The sequence below is a fragment of the Triplophysa dalaica genome, chromosome 22, assembly GCF_015846415.1.
Source record: "Triplophysa dalaica isolate WHDGS20190420 chromosome 22, ASM1584641v1, whole genome shotgun sequence".
Taxonomy (NCBI): domain Eukaryota; kingdom Metazoa; phylum Chordata; class Actinopteri; order Cypriniformes; family Nemacheilidae; genus Triplophysa; species Triplophysa dalaica.
In genome coordinates, this window is record NC_079563.1 from 5,000,906 (window position 1) to 5,022,827 (window position 21,922).

General features: G+C 42.2%; 2 protein-coding genes across 2 annotated transcripts in view; both read right to left on the minus strand.

Moving 5' to 3' along the window:
- Positions 1-409: 409 nt before the first annotated feature.
- On the minus strand, positions 410-2,980 carry LOC130412140 (general transcription factor II-I repeat domain-containing protein 2-like). Its single transcript, XM_056737287.1, has 2 exons — positions 1,401-2,980; positions 410-659 (listed from the first exon to the last, which is right to left on the minus strand). The coding sequence occupies exons 1-2, from the start codon at positions 2,978-2,980 to the stop codon at positions 410-412; spliced, it is 1,830 nt and encodes a 609-aa protein (XP_056593265.1).
- Positions 2,981-13,832: 10,852 nt separating this feature from the next.
- Positions 13,833-21,922, minus strand: part of megf10 (multiple EGF-like-domains 10) — a 41,544-nt gene continuing 33,454 nt past the window's right edge. The window contains exons 22-25 of the mRNA XM_056736439.1: positions 21,705-21,819; positions 21,564-21,608; positions 21,270-21,476; positions 13,833-14,981 (exon numbers count right to left, since the gene is read on the minus strand). Coding sequence (XP_056592417.1) covers positions 14,821-14,981; positions 21,270-21,476; positions 21,564-21,608; positions 21,705-21,819 — 528 coding nt within the window. The 3' untranslated portion in view covers positions 13,833-14,820. The remainder of the gene's footprint in view (positions 14,982-21,269; positions 21,477-21,563; positions 21,609-21,704; positions 21,820-21,922) is intronic.

Sequence of the window (21,922 nt, forward strand, 5' to 3'; positions counted from 1 at the left end):
ACCCTTCTCACAAACAACATAAAATAGAGACTGTGTCTGTCCCCCGGATTAGCCAACATAAAAATAATGCGTAAACCTCTTGAAAGTAATTTAATAAACGTTAAACAAATCAAACATGAACAAAATACAGATAATCAGCTGTTACGACTCGGATTGCTTAATATAAGATCTCTTTTAAATAAAGCACTTTTTGTTTATGATATGATAACCGATCATAAAATAGACATGCTCTGTTTGACATGGCTAACAGAAACATGGCTAAAGCCAGATGATTATATTACTTGTCACAGGTAGAGCAACGACACATACACGAGGAGTGCAGTTTAAGCCCCGGAGGGTAATTTTATTAGAGTTCTCGTAGAGAACGAAGTTTGAGAGTCAATCCGGTCTGTTCCCTTTAAGGCGTGAGCTATACTTCCGGCTTCGTGGGGCGTGTTGCTTCCGGGTTAGATGGCTCCAGTTTCCTCCAGCTACGGCTACTCGTCGGAGCCTGTAAACAGAAGAAAAGTATGCTGAGTCTTTGCTCTCTAGTTTGGAGATGTTGCTCCCCCTTCGTTGTTCCCCAGCGGCTTTTAAAGACACTCGATAACGAGCCGCTGGTAATGGTGCTGATGAGCGGCAGCTGAGCCACTCTGATTTCTCCCGATTCCATGGCGACACTGATTGCGCCAGGGGTGACTCATCACATACTCTAAATCAGGGGTGTCAAACTCATTTCGCATCGTGGGCCACATACGGCCTAGGGAGATGTCAAGTGGGCCGGACCATTAAAATTATACCATACTCTGCTATAAATAATTAAAATATCATGTCTTTCCTTTGTTTTGGTGTAGAAAAGCACAAGAACATTAGGAAAAGATTGAAATTTAATAAACTATCCTTTTACAAAACATTTCATAAAACATCTCATATTTCCTTAGACAAATGTGAAAAGGCACAAAACTTTAATTGGTACTAAAAAATATAGTAATGCACTTTAAGATTAAATGAGACTTTTAAAAAAAGGAATTTTTAAACCACTTACACAACTTTTATTTTGAAGCTGCTGACTAACATTAAAGTGCACATTTTTTAAATCACCACAGTAAGGATTCATCTTCACAGAGCTGTATTCTTTCAATGCAAACAGTATCTAAGGCAGCATTTTAAAGGTGTTAGTCTAGTCTGGACTTGTATTTGTTCCTGAAACTTGGCATCTTTTGGCCTGTACAAGTGCATCAACACCAGGTGTCATGTCCTGACTAGCTGTCACTTTCAGAATGTCATTTAAGTGCTTGTTTGTGAGCCTTGAACGCATTTTTGTTTTATTGATATTCATCACTGAGAAAATTTGTTCACAAAGGTAAGTTGTCCCAAACATGCACAAAATTTTAGCAGCCAGGGCTGTTAATTTGGGGTACCCTGGTAGTAGATACTGATAAAATTTGTCCAGACCTACAGAGGCAAATTTGCTCTTCAAATCTGCATCACACTGCAAATCAATTATCTCTAGCTGAATTTCGACCGGCAGATCAGAAGCTTTAACTGTGAAAGGTGAGCGAAAAACTGAAAATTCTGTCTCAAGTTCACCAAATACCTGAAAACGTTTCTCAAACTCCCGCAGTAGTCCTGCAATTTTGTCTTTGTACCTTTTAATGTCCGCATCAGGTCTGGTCACACACACATCTCTCAAACAAGAGAAATGAGCAGGAGTTCCATTTGCCAGTTGCATCTCCCACAAAGTCAGCTTTAACTTAAATGCATGTATGTTGTCAGAAAACTGTGTGACAACTTTTTTGCGGCCTTGCAACATTTTGTTTAGATTGTTCAAGTGTTCAGTAATATCAACCAAGAATGCAAGGTCCCGTAGCCATTCCTGAGATTGTAATTCCAACACCGGTTTTCCTTTTTTTTCCATGAACTGTCCGATTTCCTCTCGTAGATCAAAGAAATGCCTCAGCACAGCGCCTCGGCTTAACCATCTCACTTCAGTGTGGTATGGCAGGCTGTGGGTAATGTTTCTGTCGCTGAGAAGTTTGTCAAACTGACGATGGTTCAGACCTCTGGACCGGATGAAATTTACAGTGCGAACAACCACTTCCATGACGTGGTCCATTTTCAGCGACTTGCAACACAATGCCTCCTGGTGCAAAATACAGTGAAATGTCCAGAAACGATCTCCTCCATTAAGAGCTTGTACTTTGTCTTTGAACTTTGTCGCGACACCTGCTTTCTTTCCGACCATGGATGGCGCGCCGTCTGTAGCCAGGCTGACAGCGCGGGACCAGTCCACTCCAACTTTGTCTAATGCAGCAACGACAGAGCCGAAAATGTCCTCGGCTGTTGTGGTGTCCATCATTGGCACCAACTCAAGAAACTCTTCAGTAACTGTCAATGTCTCATCAACTCCTCGAATAAATATGGCCAGTTGGGCCACGTCTGTGATGTCAGTGCTCTCGTCAATTGCCACGGAAAATGCAATAAATGACTTGACTCTCTGTTTCAATTGACTGTCTAAATCTGCCGATAGTTCCGAAATCCTCTCTGCTATAGTATTCCTCGTCAGGCTAATATTGGCAAAAGCTTGTCGCTTCTCGGGACATACAAGTTCAGCCGCTTTCATCATGCATCGTTTAACAAAGTCACCGTCGGAATACGGCTTCGATGCTAATGCTATTTCGCTTGCAATTAGGTAGCTGGCTTTTACCGCTGCTTCACTGACTTCTCGGCTCTGGATGAAAGTTGACTGCTGTTTCCTTAGACCCGCCAGCAATTCGTTAATCTTATCTCTTCTTAGTTGTCCTTGCAAGCCGTCATATTTTTCGCTGTGATGAGTCTCGTAGTGGCGTAGAATATTATATTCCTTCATTACCGAAACTTGTTGCAAACACACCAAGCACGAAGGTTTTCCGTGCATATCTGTAAATAAATAGGACGTGGTCCATTTTTCATTGAAAATTCTACACTCCTTATCTACTTTTCTCCGTTTTGATAACGACATTTTGGCTAAAGAGGGTGTAGCGGAGAAATAGAGACCAAGGTATTAACAACGTCGTAACAAGCAGCAGATGACGCATTGATACCGTCTGCTGTTTTAAGTCTGTCTCAGTGATGCGGCTTGTCTTCTACTCTGATGGAAAGAGTGCGCTCCTTAGCGGATAATCAATGAATTGCAGCGAATTAAAAATATTAATTTCATGTCTTTTATGCATTTTTTCCACTTTCAAATTATCCCGCGGGCCTGAACGAACCTCCTGGGGGGCCGGTTCCGGCCCGCGGGCCGTATGTTTGACACCCCTGCTCTAAATGAATCCGTTCCCCAAGATTGTTATTATAAACACGAGCCTCGTCTAAAAGGTAGAGGGGGAGGTGTCGCTGCACTTCACAATAATTATTTTAGCATCTCTCAGAAGTCAAATTTTAAATACAATTCTTTTGAAGTCATGATACTTCACGTATCAACACCTAATACTAAGGACAATTTTTTATTTATTTATTCTAGCTATTGTATATTGCTCTCCAGGGCACCACACAGATTTTATTAAAGATTTTGGTGGGTTCTTATCAGAACTAGTACTGGCCGCAGATAGAGTCCTTGTCGATAATGTAGATAATGATACAGATGCCTTGGGAATGGCTTTCAAAGACACTCTTAACTCCATGGGCGTTAGTCAACATGTGTCAAGACCCACTCACCTTTGTAATCATACTTTAGGTTTAATACTATCTTATGGTATAAATGTGGACGATGTTAAAATCCTTCAGCAGAATGAAGACATTTCGGATCATTATCTGATATTATATTTGCTTCACTGGCCTACGGCTGCAAATCAAACGTCTTGGTGACGTCTGTAACCTCAGTTCCCTGATGGAGGGAACGAGACATTGTGTTGAGAACGACAGATGGGGTTCGCCTTTGAGAACCAATCAACTCTGACTACTATAGAAAAGGCCAATGAAATTTGGCAAATTAAATTTGCATGCCGGTCTCCGCCCCCAGATGTCCGGTATAAAAGGAAGCCGGCTTGCAGCATTCATTTACGTCTTGTTCTAAAGAGCCTGAGAGCCTCTCACGACTGCAGCAGAATACGATACGTGTTTGTGGCATAAGGGACACAACGTAGAGAGACCAACAGAAAGGGAACGTCTTGGTTACGTCTGTAACCTCAGTTCCCTGATGGAGGGAACGAGACGACAGATGGGGTTCCCATGGAAAACGCCATAACGCTGTATCGCGTCACAATCTTAGCGAAGCAACGACAACAGGTCTGGGTGTGTCAGCTAGAAGCTTTCGCGAAACTGTAACCTTCCAGTGTGTTGGTCGGGGGGTTCCAGAGCTTTCTTGGAGAAAGATGGGTACAGCACTGACCAGTAACTTTTCACGGACGGAGGCCTTAGCTCTCTACTGGCGAGAGGTCGTCCAGCTCGGGTTTACACCACGAAAGTGCAACTTCCTTAATTAGGAATGCGCTGCAGAGGCCACCTCCTACCCGTGGGGTAGTTATGATCTCGTCTTTGGAGGAGAACGCATGGAACGTGCGGGCTGAGTACTTAACCGAGAGGTGGAGGTCCGCCTGGGGAAGACCATGGTTTACCAGGAGTGGGAACCATCTCATGAGGATACATCAGACGGAACAGCCCACGGAGGGGGTGTTACAGTCGTCTGGTAGTACTAGGTCCGGTTAGAGCTATCTGTGATAGCTCATATGTTCTCCTGGCCTAAGGGGGAAGGCTGCTCTGCCCAGCCAACCCCCAGGGGGTGCTTGCTTAGAGATGGATGGAATGCCTGTTCTTAACCAGTGTTTGGGTAAGAAGGAAGTTGGTGAGATACCGGTTCTTAGTCATGTGTTTGGGTAAGAAGAGAGGCAGATAGCACACTGACCCAACCTGCTGGAGTGTGGGAAGGTGCTTTCACAGGCATATGTCCCGCCGGATGCCAGTCCTACATGTCGCCACGCAGGACTTGGGCTGACACTGGGTTTACGCATGTTGTTAAACCTTGCGAAGGTGTTGGGCGTAGCCCAACCCACAGCTCTACAGATTTTTGCTAGAGAGGCGCCTCTGGCCAGTGCCCAGGAGGTGGTTATACCCTGTTTGGAGTGTGCCCTCACTGCCAATGGGCATGGGAGATTCTGAGAAAGGAATTCCGTCATAACGGCATCCACAATCCAGTGCGCCAGCCTCTGCTTGGAGACAGCCTTCCCCTTCTGCTGTCCTCCAAAGCAGACCAAGAGCTGGTCAGAGCTTCTGAGCTCTGCGTGCAGTCCAAATAGAGGCGCAGTGTGCGTACTGCAAACAACACGGATGGGGTTGGGTCTTCCTCCACCATGGGGAGTGCCTGCAAGTCCACCATTTGGTCCCGGAAAGGAGTAGTCCAGACAGGGAGGCGTTTGTCGACACCACGACTTGCCTCGTAATCTGCCCAGAGGGACTTCAGTCTGTCGAAAGGTCATGGAAGACCAGGGTTTTATGGTGCGTCGGCAGCAGGGTGTTATCACCATGCTCCTGCTGCCGGTTTGCCAAGCTCTCCTCGGAACTCGACTCTGAAGCCAGTGTTGGAGCGGTCTCATGTGCATCAACCCGAGGGGTATTACCCCCGCGAGGACGCCATGTGTCCCAGGAGCCTCTGAATTGTTTCACTGTTCACTGGGGAGAACTTGACCTTCTCTCGGTTGACCTATAGTCCCAATCGATCTAGATTCCGGAGCACAAGGTCCCTTTGTGTACACCACAGATCTCGTGAGTGTGCCAAGATAAGCCAGTCATCGAGATAGTTTAGTACCCGCACACCTTCCCCCCTCAGGGAGATAGGGCGGCTTCCACGATCTTCGTGGAGTCCGTGGGGCGAAGGACAGTCTGAAAGGGAGAACAGGTCGATGCCATGGAACTAATCCTGACACCTGATGGATGTCAGGATGCGCCTCTGCGTGAGCATCCTGAACGGCAGCTTGCAAAGGTGCTTTGTTCAGGCTACGCAGACCTATAGGCCGTGACCTGCCGTCTTTCTGGGGAACGATAAAGTGCAGGCCATAACCAACTGAACATCTTGGCTTTGAGGGACGAACTCGATGTTTCGCCAGAAGGGTGGTGACCTCTACCCGAAGTACAGAGGCGTCCCTGCCTCTGACAGAGGGAGAGATGATGCCCCAAAACTTGGGAGAGTCTCTTGCGAACTGGATCAAGTAGCCAAGACGGACCGTCCTCATTAGCCACCGAGACAGTGTGGGCAGCTCACAAGCTCCCAGGGACTGTGACAGGGGGACCAAGGGGACGGTCTGCATAACCATTCCCACGGGGGTAATTTAGATATATTCTTAAAATGGAAAAATGCAGTTTTACAGGTGTTGGCGACATGGCTTTCAAATGACAGAGTACTGTCGAATACAACGCCAAGATTCTTAGCTGATGACGAGGATTTTATGGAGCATCCGTCAATCGTTAAGCAGTATTCTTGGTTGTTACACATTGCAGTTTTCGGTCCAGTAAGTAGCACTTCTGTTTTGTCCGAGTTTAGTTGTAAAAAATTGTTACTCATCCCCATTTTTAAGTCAACTTCGCAATCCTTTATTCGATGGGACTGCTGGGTTTCATGAGGCTTCGAGGAAATATAAAGTTGAGTATCATCAGCATAACAGTGAAAGCTAATTCCGTGTCGCTTTATTATATCTCCTAGAGGTAGCATGTATAATGCGAAGAGCAGAGGCCCCAAGACTGAGCCCTGTGGTACACCGTACTGGACTTGTGATTTGCGGGACACATCATTGTTTATTGCTACAAATTCAAAAAAGTTCAGATAAATAAGACTTAAACCATTTCAATTAGGGATGGGTACCGAAACTCGGTACTTTATCGGTCTCGGGGCTAAATTGTGAAAGACCGAAGTATCGATAAGCTCTGACGTTAACAGTCCTGCTATCGGTACTTGCGAAATTAAGAAAAACATTTCCTATTTATTATTGCTAAATAAACGTTACATAGCATTTTAACTGACCAGCCATTTCTAATTTGAGATAATATTTAAGACATTTACCTGCATTTTCGTTATTCGCAATCTCGCACCGCACGCAAAATGTACGTCTGTTCCACACTACACGGAGCTCGCGCGCACACAACACGAAAGCTTGCGCGCACAACACGAAAGCTCGCGCGCACAACACGAAAGCTCGCGCATATAATAGTGATGATGGCGGAGAGAAACAAACGTTCTAAAGTCTGGCTATATTTCAAGCGAGTAGACACAGATAATGCTCGTTGCAATAAGTGCAACAAGACTTTTGCTTGTAAGAGTGGTAACACAAGTAATCTGGCTAAACATCTCTCTAAAGTGCATTATGTGCAGACAGAGAGATGCAAAGTTTTCGACTGCCTGCTAGCTAATAGTTCGTCATCCACGTCCTCAGGTGCGTATGCTAGCCCAGCAGTCTTTCTAAATAACACAGACAAAATTTAAACATTGCATAAGGTTTCTTTAAATTATTATGTAATAATTGTATAAACACACATCACATAAAAAATAGCCTACATATAAATCTTTAGAGTGTTTTTTTCTGCAGTAGCCTAAATAAATCTTAAACATAAAAACCGCTTTCACAGTACTGAATTTAAAATGGATGAATAATAAGAAATTATGCTTAAGAAATTATAAAGCAGAGCTTACCTAAAAAAATAATTTGTAGCGATGAAATACATAAACTTTTTTGTGTTTGTGTAAATTGCAAGAGGTTCCAAACCTGTATAACTTTTAAGCCCAGACAGAGTTAACTACATTGTAATTTATGTGAATGTAAAGCTGCAGTTACAGTGAACCAAGCCACTCCAGCATCTGGTCCAAACAAAAGAGAAATCCAAAGCCCCTTCACACTGAGCAGCATGTGTGTGTGTTTGTGTGTTTATACATATTATGTCCCTATTTATCATAAGTATTAAATGCACAAACACACAAATGAAGGAAATATGTGCTGCACTACACACATCATCACAAAAGAGAAGATCTCCAGCCACAACACATAATAGGAAAACCATTTCTTTATTATTATTAAACAAAAACAACAAAAAACAAACAAATTTAGGACCACATGCATTTTATCTAAATTCTCTATGAATAATAGGCGGGTATCAGTCATCTTTTACCTGCATTAAGATATGTTAGGTCAACGAAAGTAAAGAATACAAATGTTTTAAATAGTGAAAAAAAACTCCAGCTTTAGTTTCGTCTTTCATAAAAAAAAGGCAACAAAAAGTACCGATAAGAGTACCGTTAAAGTACCGGACCGATAAGTGGTACCGATAAAAGTAGTAGTACCGTTAAAACCTTAACGATACCCATCCCTAATTTCAATACTATTCCGTTAATGCCGACGTAATTTTCGAGTCTATGTAGAAGTATGCTGTGGTCAATGGTGTCAAATGCAGCACTGAGGTCTAGCAGCACCAATAATGAAATACAGCCACGGACAGACGCTAAAAGCAGATCATTTGTAACTCTGATCAAAGCAGTCTCTGTACTGTGACATGCTCGAAATCCAGACTGGAATTCATCATTAATGTCATTCCTTTGGAGGAAGGAGCATAATTGAGTTGAAACTACTTTTTCCAGAACTTTAGATATAAAAGGTAAATTCGATATAGGCCTGTAATTCCCTAGTTCTCTTGGGTCAAGTTTGGGTTTTTTGACAAGGGGCCTTATTACAGCCACCTTAAATGCTTTAGGCACATGTCCTAATGTCAGAGATGAGTTAATAATACTAAGAAGAGGATCTATAATTTCTGGGAGCATTTCTTTCAGTAGTTTTGTAGGTATAGGTATCATTATACCACGGTGTTGGGCTGCTATTTTTAATTTTCTTTAAACGCAGAGGAGCAACTGTGTCCAATATTTCCGAGAAAGTAGTGTTACAATTTTCAATAGTAGAATCAAAATCGTCAACGTTATTACTCATGCTAGATATTTTAGAAAATTCAGGCAGATTATCGAGAAACGCATCTTTGGTAGTTGAAGTAATCGTTCTACCATATTTGTAACAAGGAGTTTGATTTGCAGCCGTAGTGAAGCAAACATAATATCAGATAATGATCCAAAATGTCTTCACTCTGCTGAACGATTTTAACATCGTCCACATTTATACAATAAGAAAGTATTAAATCTAAAGTATGATTACGAAGGTGAGTGGGTCCTGACACATGTTGACTAACGCCCATGGAGTTAAGAGTGTCTTTGAAAGCCAGTTCCGAGGCATCTGTATCATTGTCTACATGGATATTAAAGTCACCGACGACAAGGACTCTATCTGCGGCCAGTACTAGTTCTGATAAGAACCCACCAAAATCTTTAATAAAATCTGTGTGGTGCCCTGGAGGCCTATATACAATAGCTAGAATAAATTTTAAAAATGTTTTGTCCTTAGTATTAGGTGTCGATACGTGAAGTACCATGACTTCAAAAGAATTGTATTTAAAATTAGACTTCTGAGAGGTGATAAAAGAATTATTGTAAAGTGCAGCGACACCTCCCCCTCTACCTTTTAGACGAGGCTCGTGTTTATAGTAATAATCTTGGGGAATGGATTCATTTAGAGTAATATAATCATCTGGCTTTAGCCATTTTTCTGTCAAACAAAGCATGTCTATTTTATGATCGGTTATCAAATCGTTAACAAAAAGTGCTTTACTTGAGAGAGATCTAATATTAAGCAATCCGAGTCGTAACAGTTGATTATCTGTATTTTGTTCATGTTTGATTTGTTTAACGTTTATTAAATAACTTTCAAGAGGTTTACGCAATATCTTATGTTTGCTAATCCGGGGGACAGACACAGTCTCTATTTTATGTTGTTTGTAAGAAGGGATTATTACATGTTGTATATTTTGTGTATTCTGTAACGCGAGACGGCAAGCAGACAGTTGGTTAAGCCATTCTGTCTCCTTCCTGACCTGGGCCCTAGGTAGTCAGACTTTAGCATTATTAAGACTGTGTGCCAAATTTCTAGAGAGGAGGGAAACCCCATCCCAGGAGGGATGGAGACCATCTCTTTCAAAAGGTCAGGTCTGCCCTAAAAACTCTTCCAGTTATTTATAAAATCTATATTATTCTGCAGGCACCACTCAGACAACCAGCCATTTAGTGATGATAATCTGCTATAAATCTCATCACCACGGTAAGCAGTAAGGGGGCCAGAGAATATTACAGTGTCTGACATCGTTTTTGCGAGCTCACACACCTCTTTAATATTATCTTTATTGATCTCCAATTGACGGAGTCTAACATCATTTGTGCCGACGTGAATAACAATCTTACTGTATTTACGATTAGCCTTAGCCAGCACATTTAAATTTGACTTGATGTCAGGCGCTCTGGCTCCCGGTAAACATTTGACTATGGTGGCTGGTGTCTCTATGTTAACGTTCCGGACAATAGAATCACCGATCACTAGGGCACTTTCAGCAGGTTTCTCAGTCGGTGCGTCACTGAGCGGGGCAAACCTGTTCGAGACTTTAATCGGAACGGTTGAGTGATGTTTTGTCCTGCGACTATGCCGTCTCACTGTCACAAAGTTTCCCAGCTGCAGGGGATTTTCAACTGGAACCGAGCTGTGTGCGCTAACATTGCTCGCATCCGAAGTGTTTTCTACAGTCATTACACTCTTACTATCCTCAAATAAAGATTGGATGCGAGACTCTAATTGTAAGATCTTCTCCGTCAGCCTAACTACTTCCCTGCATTTATCACATGTAAAACCCTCGCCGCTGACAGAGAAGGCTAAGCTACACATATGACATGAGGTGCAAGTAACAACAATAGGAATAGAAGCCATAACTCACCGGGTATGAAGTTCAATCCTAATTTACCAAGGTTGCTTGATGAGTCTTAGTATATACACTTAAAAAGAGAAACAGTTAGCACACAAGACAAATAGGGGGAGATGATATTCCACAGTGTAAACAGAAGGCAAGCTAACACGTTAATATGCTAGCGCCGTTACGCTTCAATTAATATAAATTAAGAAAATAAAGTTCTAAATAATTCGGCAACGACAATGATAGGTAACTATAGTAAAATACACTAATATTAAGACCAAGAACAAATGTGAGGTGAAGCAAGTGTCAGAGGATACAAACTAGCCCCCGGCAGCGATGCTGGGATAACTGGGATGTATCTTTTTTGTTTGAGTGTTTTGGGAAACCTCGATACAGCCGTTCTTTTAAAATGGCAAAATAAGGATAGACGAGCGATTGTGCAGGGTGGAGAAGCTGTCCGTCTATGGTACGGACCTGATCAAACGCATGTTTGAGCGACTCATCGTGAGACTGTTCCAGGGAAAAATCGTTGCACCGAGAGAGCCTTCGTCTCTCCAGGGCACTCTGTTCCACTGAGTCAGATCTCCGTGGTCAAAGTAGGCAAGAAGGCAAAAAGATAGGTGAGGAGAGGCTGGAGGAAGGTGAGGGCCCGCAGCCCCATTCAAGCGTCCCGGTGCCTGGAAAAAGGTACTTGTAGCTCCGCTGGTCTCCCGGGTCCGGGGAGCTGGCTTGGGAACAAGGCCCGTCTGGGTTCTGGGAAAGGGAACGGGTTTGGGGGGAGAGGGAGAAGACATAGAGGGAGAGAGAGATGGTCGGGGTAAGCCGACCTCGGGGCACGCCACCATCTGGTCCTGGATGGACTCTGTCAGCGACGCCGTCTTGTAACACTGGACCCACTGGGCAGTATACGGCGCGGGTGATGAGTCACGAACTGCTCCAGTGTCACCTTGTCGTCACCTCTGTCAGCCATTAGCCACTTACGGCAGGCATCCCGGAGCTGCTGAGCCATCGCCAAAGGTTGGCCACAATCCCCAAGCTCCAATGAGCGGAACCGCTACCAATGTTTTTCGGGGCTCAGGCCCACCCATTGGAGGATGGCCTTCTTGAGGTCTGCGTAGACAAGGAGATTTGCGACTTGCACCTACTGAGCGGCCAGCTGGGCCTCCCCCGTTAATAGGGGGATAAGCCTATCTGACCAAACGCTGAGTGCCCATCCCGAAATCTCCGCAGAACTCTTGAACAGCTCGAGGAAAGCTTCCTGGTTCGCAAGCAAGCAGCTGGGGTTGTGGTCGATGGCTCCCTTGTGGCTCCCTCCTGACTCAGCCAGCTCTGGAACGACTTGCGGTCTTCCTGCCTGTACGAGGACGTGGAAGTGGCATTCCTGGTCTTCCCGAAGGCCCAGCAGCGCTTGATGCTGTTCATGGACTGGCGAGCGAATGGATCACGTCCGCAAATGGAGTTGTTGGCTGGGGCTGCATGGCGGCTGCAATTCACTCCTTTCTTCCCGGGGTTCGGTACCAATGTAACAAACTTCGTAGATATATTGAAAAAAGGAGGCAGGGTTGGCGTGGCTGGGGGACAAGATTCCTTATATTCCTCAAAAAAAGAAAAACGTTGCGTCACTGCGCTTCTCAGCGTACAATAACTCAGAATAAACAATTCAATACGTTTTTCTTGGAACTGTGTCCATAAGATTCCTTCTTCTCCACTGGTGAAGCGGTCAGACGTCTCCCAGACGGTTTCTCTCAGCCTTGTCTGCTCTCAGTTGGCATATTAAGCGTCTCCTCACCAATCACTGTAACGAGATGCAGTTGATCTTAATCTGCACTTGACCTACTTACTCACCGTTTTTCCCTCACCTCACCTCACCTGCATCCTCCCCTGTGGCGGCCTTCCCTGCGCCGGTCGCATAGCCAGCTGCAGCCTCATTGGTGCAGACCGCAAAACTGCAGCCTTACTGGTGCCATCGTCACCCGATCCTAAATCGAGTCCCCAACTACGGGAGCCATGCCCTCCCTGGACTCCATCGCTCACCCTGTAAGCCATGTTTCTTCTCCTAACCCGGGACTGCTCCCATTGACCCCATGCTCAGTTCCCTTCTGGCCCCTTACTCTCTATCGTGCCTGGCCTCACCTCAACATCAACCCTAGAACCCTGCTCCTTACCTATCTGCTCCCCTGGTCACCCCTGGACCCTTCCGACCTCAAATGGGTCCCCATGCCTCACTCTGGTTCCAAGGGCCCATTCCCCTGGGACCTATTCCCCTCAGGATTCCCCCTGTCAAAGTCCCCCGGACTCCCCGCTTTCCCCCCAGGCATCCCCCTGTAATAAGACTTATTCCCACCCAACCCTCTGGAACTCTTTTGTGCTCCCACCCCCCCTCCCATGGTTTTTATTTGTATTATTTCACCCTTACCGCTTTATTGTACACTCATGTTTGCCTTTGCAATGTTTTGTTGGTTTCTGTCTGTCTCTGAGCCTTTTCCCGATTGTAGTGTGTCCCCCTAAGGGACTCCAGGGGGCGTCGCTTGAGAGCGGGGAACTGTCATGATCCTGCTTCACCTCTTCATGATTTTCTAGTCTTGTGGCTGGATAATGACAGTCCCAAGTGTTTTGTGTGGAAGCACATTGTCATTGTTTGTTATGATGTTGTGTTTTGACCCCGCCCCCCTAGTTTAGCTTCCCGCAACTGTTTCATTCCCCATATCTACCCATTATTACTATCTTCGTTAAGTCCGCTATTAAGTCTCCTTGTGTTTACTGTCCTGTGGTGTATTTACCTCGTGTCCTAGTTCTTTAACATGAACATACCTTTGAGCATTGAATTCTAGTTTATATTATGACGGACAGATAGTTTGATAATGAAAATAAAACATCACATATAGATGATTAATCATTTGAGTATTTTGATACCCCCAAAATCAATGGTGGTCAAATCAAATTTAAAAGTATTTTAGTGTTTGAGTCATCATTTAATGTTCATAAATCATTAAAACTTCATTTCTTTTTCATTTTATTAGACAAAAACCACTTGACATTTTTGTCATTTTATTGTAAAGCTCAATTGCATAAACAGTATACTCCATTTCAGTTAAAAGCATGAAACCAGTAAAATACAACATTCAAAATAAGTGAAGGAAAGGATACAAAAATAATTGTTACAACCAGTGCTCTTTGGGAAGGTAAATAACAACAGTTGTGCAACTATTTATTATAAACAAAACAAACCAACAATACTGATTTAAACACCATACAAACACACACACACACACACACACACACACACACGTTGCAGAATCAGTATTATTCATCATATAAATGAAACGATAAACACACTACAGTATGTTGGGTTTCAGTCAGTAAAGAACTGTAATCTACATGTCAAAATACTTGAAAACTGACAGATTAGGAATGTTATATTTTTAGGAATAATAAGAAATGATGAACTGCCACTATGTACACTTTCATAGAATGATCGTTGAGCCCTTTAAGACTCAGAACACATGACTATATGTCATATTAGACTGACCTCACAAACCCATCTGTCTCTGCAAAAGTCCAGCTTCAGCTCACTAAAACAACTTCAAGCATTTGATGGTTTCAGTCATTAAAATCATCTCAATATCTGGAACGTCTGTCAACATAAATACAAGAAGAACGCTGCCTTGTAACAGCACATTCACCTTTGGTACGTCTGAAATGCTTTTGGAGAACAAATGAAGAATTCTTTCCCCACCGTGGAGGAGTTTTTCAGCTTTCCACCTTTTAACTGTTATACAGCAGGTCGTGCTGTGATTGGGCGACAATCCATGGGAAACGCTGGCACTGGTAAGTGGTAAATTGGTCAATTTCCGTGTGTGATATGTGAATCTTGAACAGATGTTTTATTTGTATTTACGTTACAGACTGAATGGAATGATTCACGTGTGTTAACCCAAATGTTTTCCTCCTCCAATGGATGTCTGGGTCAGACTGAGCTATTGTACAAACCATTAAATGAAGAGTTGCAAGAATGTTTATGTCACTCAGAACACATGACAGAAGGGATTACAGGTTGTTGTCCGTGAGGTTCTGGGGTGGGGCGGTGCTGTCTCTGGTGGGTAACAGGTCATAATGACATGGAATGTGACTGTTCTTTGGTAGATCGTATGGATCTTGACCGAATGCTCCATTGTAGTTGTTGTTTGAGATGTTATTGATGGTCGGCTCTGGAAAGTGAAGAACATTGAAGGTTAAAAGTTGGAAATGCACACAAACTGTCTGATGAATCCAGATTCAAATGTGTGTAACGTGTTATATTAAACATCTAAATACATCACATCATCTGTTATGACATTCATCTCATCCCTGACACAACACCACAGAACCACAACAATGTGTTCTCACGTGTTTCTGTGCTTGAACAAAAGCACTTCATATGGATCTGGTGTGATCCTCATAAGGCGTGAGAGATACTGTACAATAGGGCAGAGAATAAAACTGGTTTAACATGTCTTACTAAAACAGTAGCGCAGGTGTGTGTATGCTTAACATCGGGCTTAACTTCACGTCCAGGCAGTTTACGCCCAATTCATTACTATTCTGGTAAACTTGACATAGTCGCTCAAGGTATGGGCCCATGTCTCAGAGAAGTGCAGGCAGTTCATCTAGCTCTTTAGGCTTCATCAGGAATGGTGTTAGGACAGACTGTAAACGTAAGATGCCCTCAAGCATTGTCCGCACTAATGACTCAAGCAAAAGTCACTTCTGTAACCTCCTTTCGTTGGGGAAATTGGTTAACAACCCTCACAGCCCCGAACATTGTTTTACAGCGTGCGGCAGTCACGAACCCATCCTCATGTATGATGTCTGCAATGACTGAAGTTGTGTTGAGGATGTCTGCGAAATGACACATGATGGTGTTACACTTACACATCTCTGCACGATAGAGAGCATCCAGACCAACTGTGTCACAGTCTGGTACGGGAACTGTTCTGTTGCTGAGCGCAAGGCACTGCAGCGGGTGGTGAAAACAGCCCAGCGCATCACAGGGACTACACTCTCTTCCATTGAGGACATCCAGAATAAACACTGTCTGCGTCGAGCTCGCAGCATTATCAAGGACTCCTCTCACCCCGCTCATATACTGTTTACACTACTGTCTTCCGGTAGGCGCTTCAGGTGCCTCCAGACAAGAACCAGCAGACTAGGAAACACCTTTTTTCCCAGAACTGTTTCATTATTGAACTCTGCCCCCCACTGATTCCACTACCCCTCATAACTTTAATTTCAATGCTGCTATTACATTGTTTACATTAAACTAAAGGGCTGCCATGCATGACTGAACTGTATACAACAGTGCTTCATGTTATCTGCTCCACCGGACTGTTAACACACACACAGCATCATTTGCACACTATAAGGCTCACTTGCACACAAGGAATATTATACTGAATGCTCATTTGCACTAATTGACTACTCTTATAACTGCATTACCTCATCTACTCCACTGTAACATCAATAACTGCATTAACTCATCTATTGCACTATAACTTCAATAACTGCATTAACTCATCTACTGCACTGTAACTTCAATAACTGCATTAACTCATCTACTGCACTATAACTTCAATAACTGCACTAACTCATCTACTGCACTATAACTTCAATAACTGCATTAACTGATCTACTGCACTGTAACTTCAATAACTGCACTAACTCATCTACTGCACTATAACTTCAATAACTGCATTAACTCATCTACTGCACTGTAACTTTAATAACTGCATTAACTCATCTACTGCACTGTAACTTCAATAACTGCATTAACTCATCTACTGCACTATAACTTCAATAACTGCATTAACTCATCTACTGCACTATAACTTCAATAACTGCACTAACTCATCTATTGCACTATAACTTCAATAACTGGATTAACTCATCTACTGCAGTGTAACTTCAATAACTGCATTAACTCATCTACTGCACTATAACTTCAATAACTGCATTAACTCATCTACTGCACTATAACTTCAATAACTGCATTAACTCATCTACTGCACTGTAACTTCAATAACTGGATTAACTCATCTACTGCACTATAACTTCCATAACTGCATTAACTCATCTACTGCACTGTAACTTCAATAACTGCATTAACTCATCTACTGCACTGTAACTTCAATAACTGCATTAACTCATCTACTGCACTGTAACTTCAATAACTGCATTAACTCATCTACTGCACTATAACTTCAATAACTGCATTAACTCATCTACTGCACTGTAACTTTAATAACTGCATTAACTCATCTATTGCACTGTAACTTTAATAACTGCATTAACTCATCTACTGCACTGTAACTTCAATAACTGCATTAACTCATCTACTGCACTGTAACTTCAATAACTGCATTAACTCATATACTGCACTATAACTTCAATAACTGCATTAACTCATCTACTGCACTATAACTTCAATAACTGCATTAACTCATCTACTGCACTGTAAATTCAATAACTGCATTAACTCATCTACTTATGAGTTAACTGCATTAACTCATCTACTGCACTGTAACTTCAATAACTGCACTAACTCATCTACTGCACTATAACTTTAATAACTGCATTAACTCATCTACTGCACTGTAACTTTAATAACTGCATTAACTCATCTACTGCACTGTAACTTCAATAACTGCATTAACTCATCTACTGCACTGTAACTTAAATAACTGCATTAACTCATATACTGCACTATAACTTCAATAACTGCATTAACTCATCTACTGCACTATAACTTCAATAACTGCATTAACTCATCTACTGCAGTGTAACTTCAATAACTGCATTAACTCATCTACTGCACTATAACTTCAATAACTGCACTAACTCATCTACTGCACTATAACTTCAATAACTGCATTAACTCATCTACTGCACTGTAACTTTAATAACTGCATTAACTCATCTACTCCACTGTAACTTTAATAACTCATTAACACATCTACTCCACTGTAACATCAATAACTGCATTAACTCATCTATTGCACTATGACTTCAATAACTGCATTAACTCATCTACTGCACTGTAACTTCAATAACTGCACTAACTCATCTACTGCACTGTAACTCTATTAACTGCATCTACTCATCTATTGCACTGCAACTTTAAAAGCTAATGTCTATAATTAATGCACACTTAAGTCACTTGCAATATTGTATAGTCTATATTGTTATCTGTTCATAACCACCTGTACCTTAATGTTCAAAGTTTATAGCCTTCTGTATATATTGTTCATAGTACATACCGACTGTCTTTTTTTTTCATAGAACTTTCCTTCTGTAAAGTATTTTCATATTACATGCCATTTGTATAGTATTTTTACTAATATTGTATTCTGTATTTATTCACACTGTATATCCTGCACTTGCTAATTGCACTTCTGGTTAGACCTAAACTACATTTCGTTACACTGTACTTGTATATGTGTAATGACAATAAAGTTGAATCTAATCTAAAAGTGACAGAAACTCCTATAGAGAATGCAGAATTAGAGTTGTTTGTTTATGGTTCAGCTCAAGTCATTGAAGGTAACAGATGTGCAGGTTATGCAGTCAGTTCCACCATTGAAGTGGTAGCTTCAGGTCATCTTTCAGATAATTTTTCAGCTGAAGCTGCAGAGCTAGTAGCCTTAACTAGACCATACACGCTAGCTTCAGGATCAGTTCTACACTGATTCCAGGTATGCTTTTGGGGTAATTCATGATTTTGGTGTTATTTGGCAAAGTAGACAGTTTCTAACCTCTGCTGGATCCCCCATTAAGCATGCTGGATTAGTAATATATCTGATGTTTTCCATGAGACTTCCAAAGAAATTAGCTGTGATCAAAGTGAAAGTACATCTCACATCTAATACTACGGAAGCAAAAGGTAATGCCCTTGCAGCTGCTAAACAAGCTTGTCCCCATGCAACTGTACAAGTGAGTTCAGGAAGTACAGCACAGAAGACAATTCTGCCTCCTGAATCAATCATTGATCTGTACAAAGACATTCCTCTATATGAAGAATGGACATGGTTATAAAAAGGAGCCACAGTGGATTCATCCGGCTGCTGGACCAAAGGGGGAAAGTATGTCGCTCCCGAATCACTGCTACCATATTTGGCTCAACAAATACACAATTTGGGTCACAGTGGTCCAGCAACGATGAATCACAGGTTCTCAAATCTTCTCAAAATTATGAAAGGTAGCCACCGAAATAGTCAAGAGATGTGTTTCATGTCAGAAAAATAATGATGTGCCAGCAGCAACTACCGCAGCAACACATACCCCAGCTATATCTGGACCATTTTGTTACCTGCAAGTTGATTACATATCATTGCCTCAGTGTAAGGGAAAAACTGACATTTTGGTTTTAATAAACAAGTTCTCGAGATGGATAGAAACTTATCCAACAGGGCGTGGTACAGCTGCACATACTGCTAAATATCTTGTCAGTGATTTCATTCCTAGATGGGGATTACCAGATTTCATTGACTCAGATCAAGGTACACACTTCACAGGAGCCCAGGGAAGAACGGAATGCAACAGGCTCGGGGGCGAACTCTGCGGTGCAGACTCCCTCATAGGCCTTCCCCATCCACTAGTCCATCCTTAACTTACTGTTCTTTAGGTGTCACAGGAATCGAGAAATAGGAAAAGAAAGAACAATAATAGCAGACTCAAATCGAACAAAGGATAAAACCCTAATATTTGCAGTCTTTTACCACAGAAAAAGACAACTAGACCCCTTGCAGAGCCGACTGTCATGAAAGAAGAAAGAATACACAACGCAGAGAATCACATACGGGAACTTCAGTCACCTATCAACATGATCAAGATTGCTGTACTAGTCCTACAGTGGACTTGAACAAAATACAACAAGACATTCTTGATCTTGGATCACACCAGATGACTGAAGATAGTTCTTCATAGTTTGGAAACCTGTTAGGTAAACCCTGGCTGTGGATCAAGGAAATAGCAGTTCTGCTGTTGTTTTTCCTACTGGTGTACTATCTATGCGTCCACAGTATCAAGTGTTTCATTCAACACGTGACTCATGCCCATCACGAGGAAATGGCAGTTCCAACTGGACCCTTACTGCATGTTTGTTTCTGTGTCAGCATGCCGTTCGTCACTACAGATAATCCAAACTGAACAAGTGCTATGTGCCTGTAACGATCACAGGTTACAAGAATTAACTTTTGAAGTTATTAAAACTCTCAAAGGGGAACTGTGGGATTACAAATCTATAAAATGTTATATCTAGGTTCCAATGTAATACTATATAGACTAAGAAAGTTATTTACATTGTGTTTCACTTCCTGAACATTTGGCAGAGTCTCAAGTCTCAGTACAGGCTGATTCCTGTACTGCATTTACATGCTTTGTGTAAATTGTCTCTACCTCAATGTATCCCGGCCCCTTGAAGGTATAAAACTCTACTGTGTTGAGCTAGAGTCAGACTTGGATGTCCTCAATAAAGATAACTTCTGTATGAAAGATATTCCAACGTCTCCTGGTCTTTGCTTCAACGAGGTAAAAAGGTTTCCTACACTACTCTGTGCCAGCGCGTCACATGTGCTTATTTCACATATGTGATAGAGAGAGAAGTCTCTGGGAGAAGAGGAAGCACAAGACACAATCTGTGTCTCTAAGTGATTTAATGAGCGTCATACTTTCCTTCACAATCGCTTTTAAAACACAGCAAACTTGTAGCGTGACTGCTGACCAGTCACCCCGAAACTCATTACAAAGGCAGAAAAAAGGTTTTTACAATAAAGTAAACTAAAAGAAACCAGCGCTGTTCCAATTAGAGAAGCGATGAAGTGAGTAGTACTGTATATTAAAAGATTGAATGACATGGTAAAAAACAAGTATGTGATCTGCATGATTGATGAAATGTAATGCAGATTATGATTCGTGCAAACAAGCAGGTTTTTACTGATGGTTTCTGAGGGATTTCCACTAAAAAAAAAATGTCTGTTCCTAGGATTGGACTCTGTGCAGCGACTACATTGCATGTTGACATTGCAAGTTGAAATTCTAATTTTACTAGTTGAAATATCAAATTTTGATATCAAGAATACACATTTCTTGGAGTGACTGCGTGATGGTTGATATCAAGAATTCATATCATGAGAATAATGAAAAGTTTGCCATAGTCATTTGAACAGTGAGTTAGTCATATGTGAGGATTTGTGCGGTCTCTTTGATCCTCGCTGTTATAACACGTGTCATTAATGTTTTCTCCAGAGAAACCAGTCAATTGACACTTGACTATCTTCAAATAGACTTCTGATCTCAGATGTGCGCTACATCAACATGATGCAACACTTCTCCATCATACATCCCACTTCAAACACAATACTGTGCACTGGTGTCCAGTAAGGAATGAATTATTTCATTGGTCGACCACTTTTACTGTGAAAGTGAAAGGATTTTCATGAGAATTGTTGGTCAGAATCTCTTACCGACTTCATAGACGTTTTTGTTGGCCGGAGCGCCAGCATGTACATCTGCGTACGGTGAATGTCTGTGAGCGGGTGATTTCATTTCCATGTATCCACATTCAGAGCTCTTGGTCAGAAGCGCGGGAGGATCTTTAATGGTGGCGTACGGATTCTCTGAACTACTGAGCGAACACGAACTGACGTGATACGACACATTCTTCACCAGATCTACACAAACACATAGGAAAGAGCTTTTCACATGTCATTCATCACAGGTCTGCTTAAAACCTCTCTGCTTGTGAAATGATCTGATACCTCGGAGCGATTTACCCATGTAGTGCCTGTCAACACCATACGCTCCTATGACGAGAAGAAAGATTATGACTGACATGATGTTTACCGTCCACATTTCTCTCTTTTAATCAATGAAATGCTGAAGATGTTTTGTGTTTTCACCCAGTTCATTGAAGCATCCGCTCTGTTTCCAGTCAGCCGGCAGCGTTCCCGTGTGACCCGGAACTTTCCTCATCTCAGGATTCTTCAGATTCACCAACGGCTGGTTATTCTTCGGCTGTTGAAGAGAAGCAAATAAACAGTGATATTTTGCTCAAAGTCCCAGTGAAATTACAAAACTTATTTTTTCATGAAATATTGCAGTGTTTATGGTAAATAGT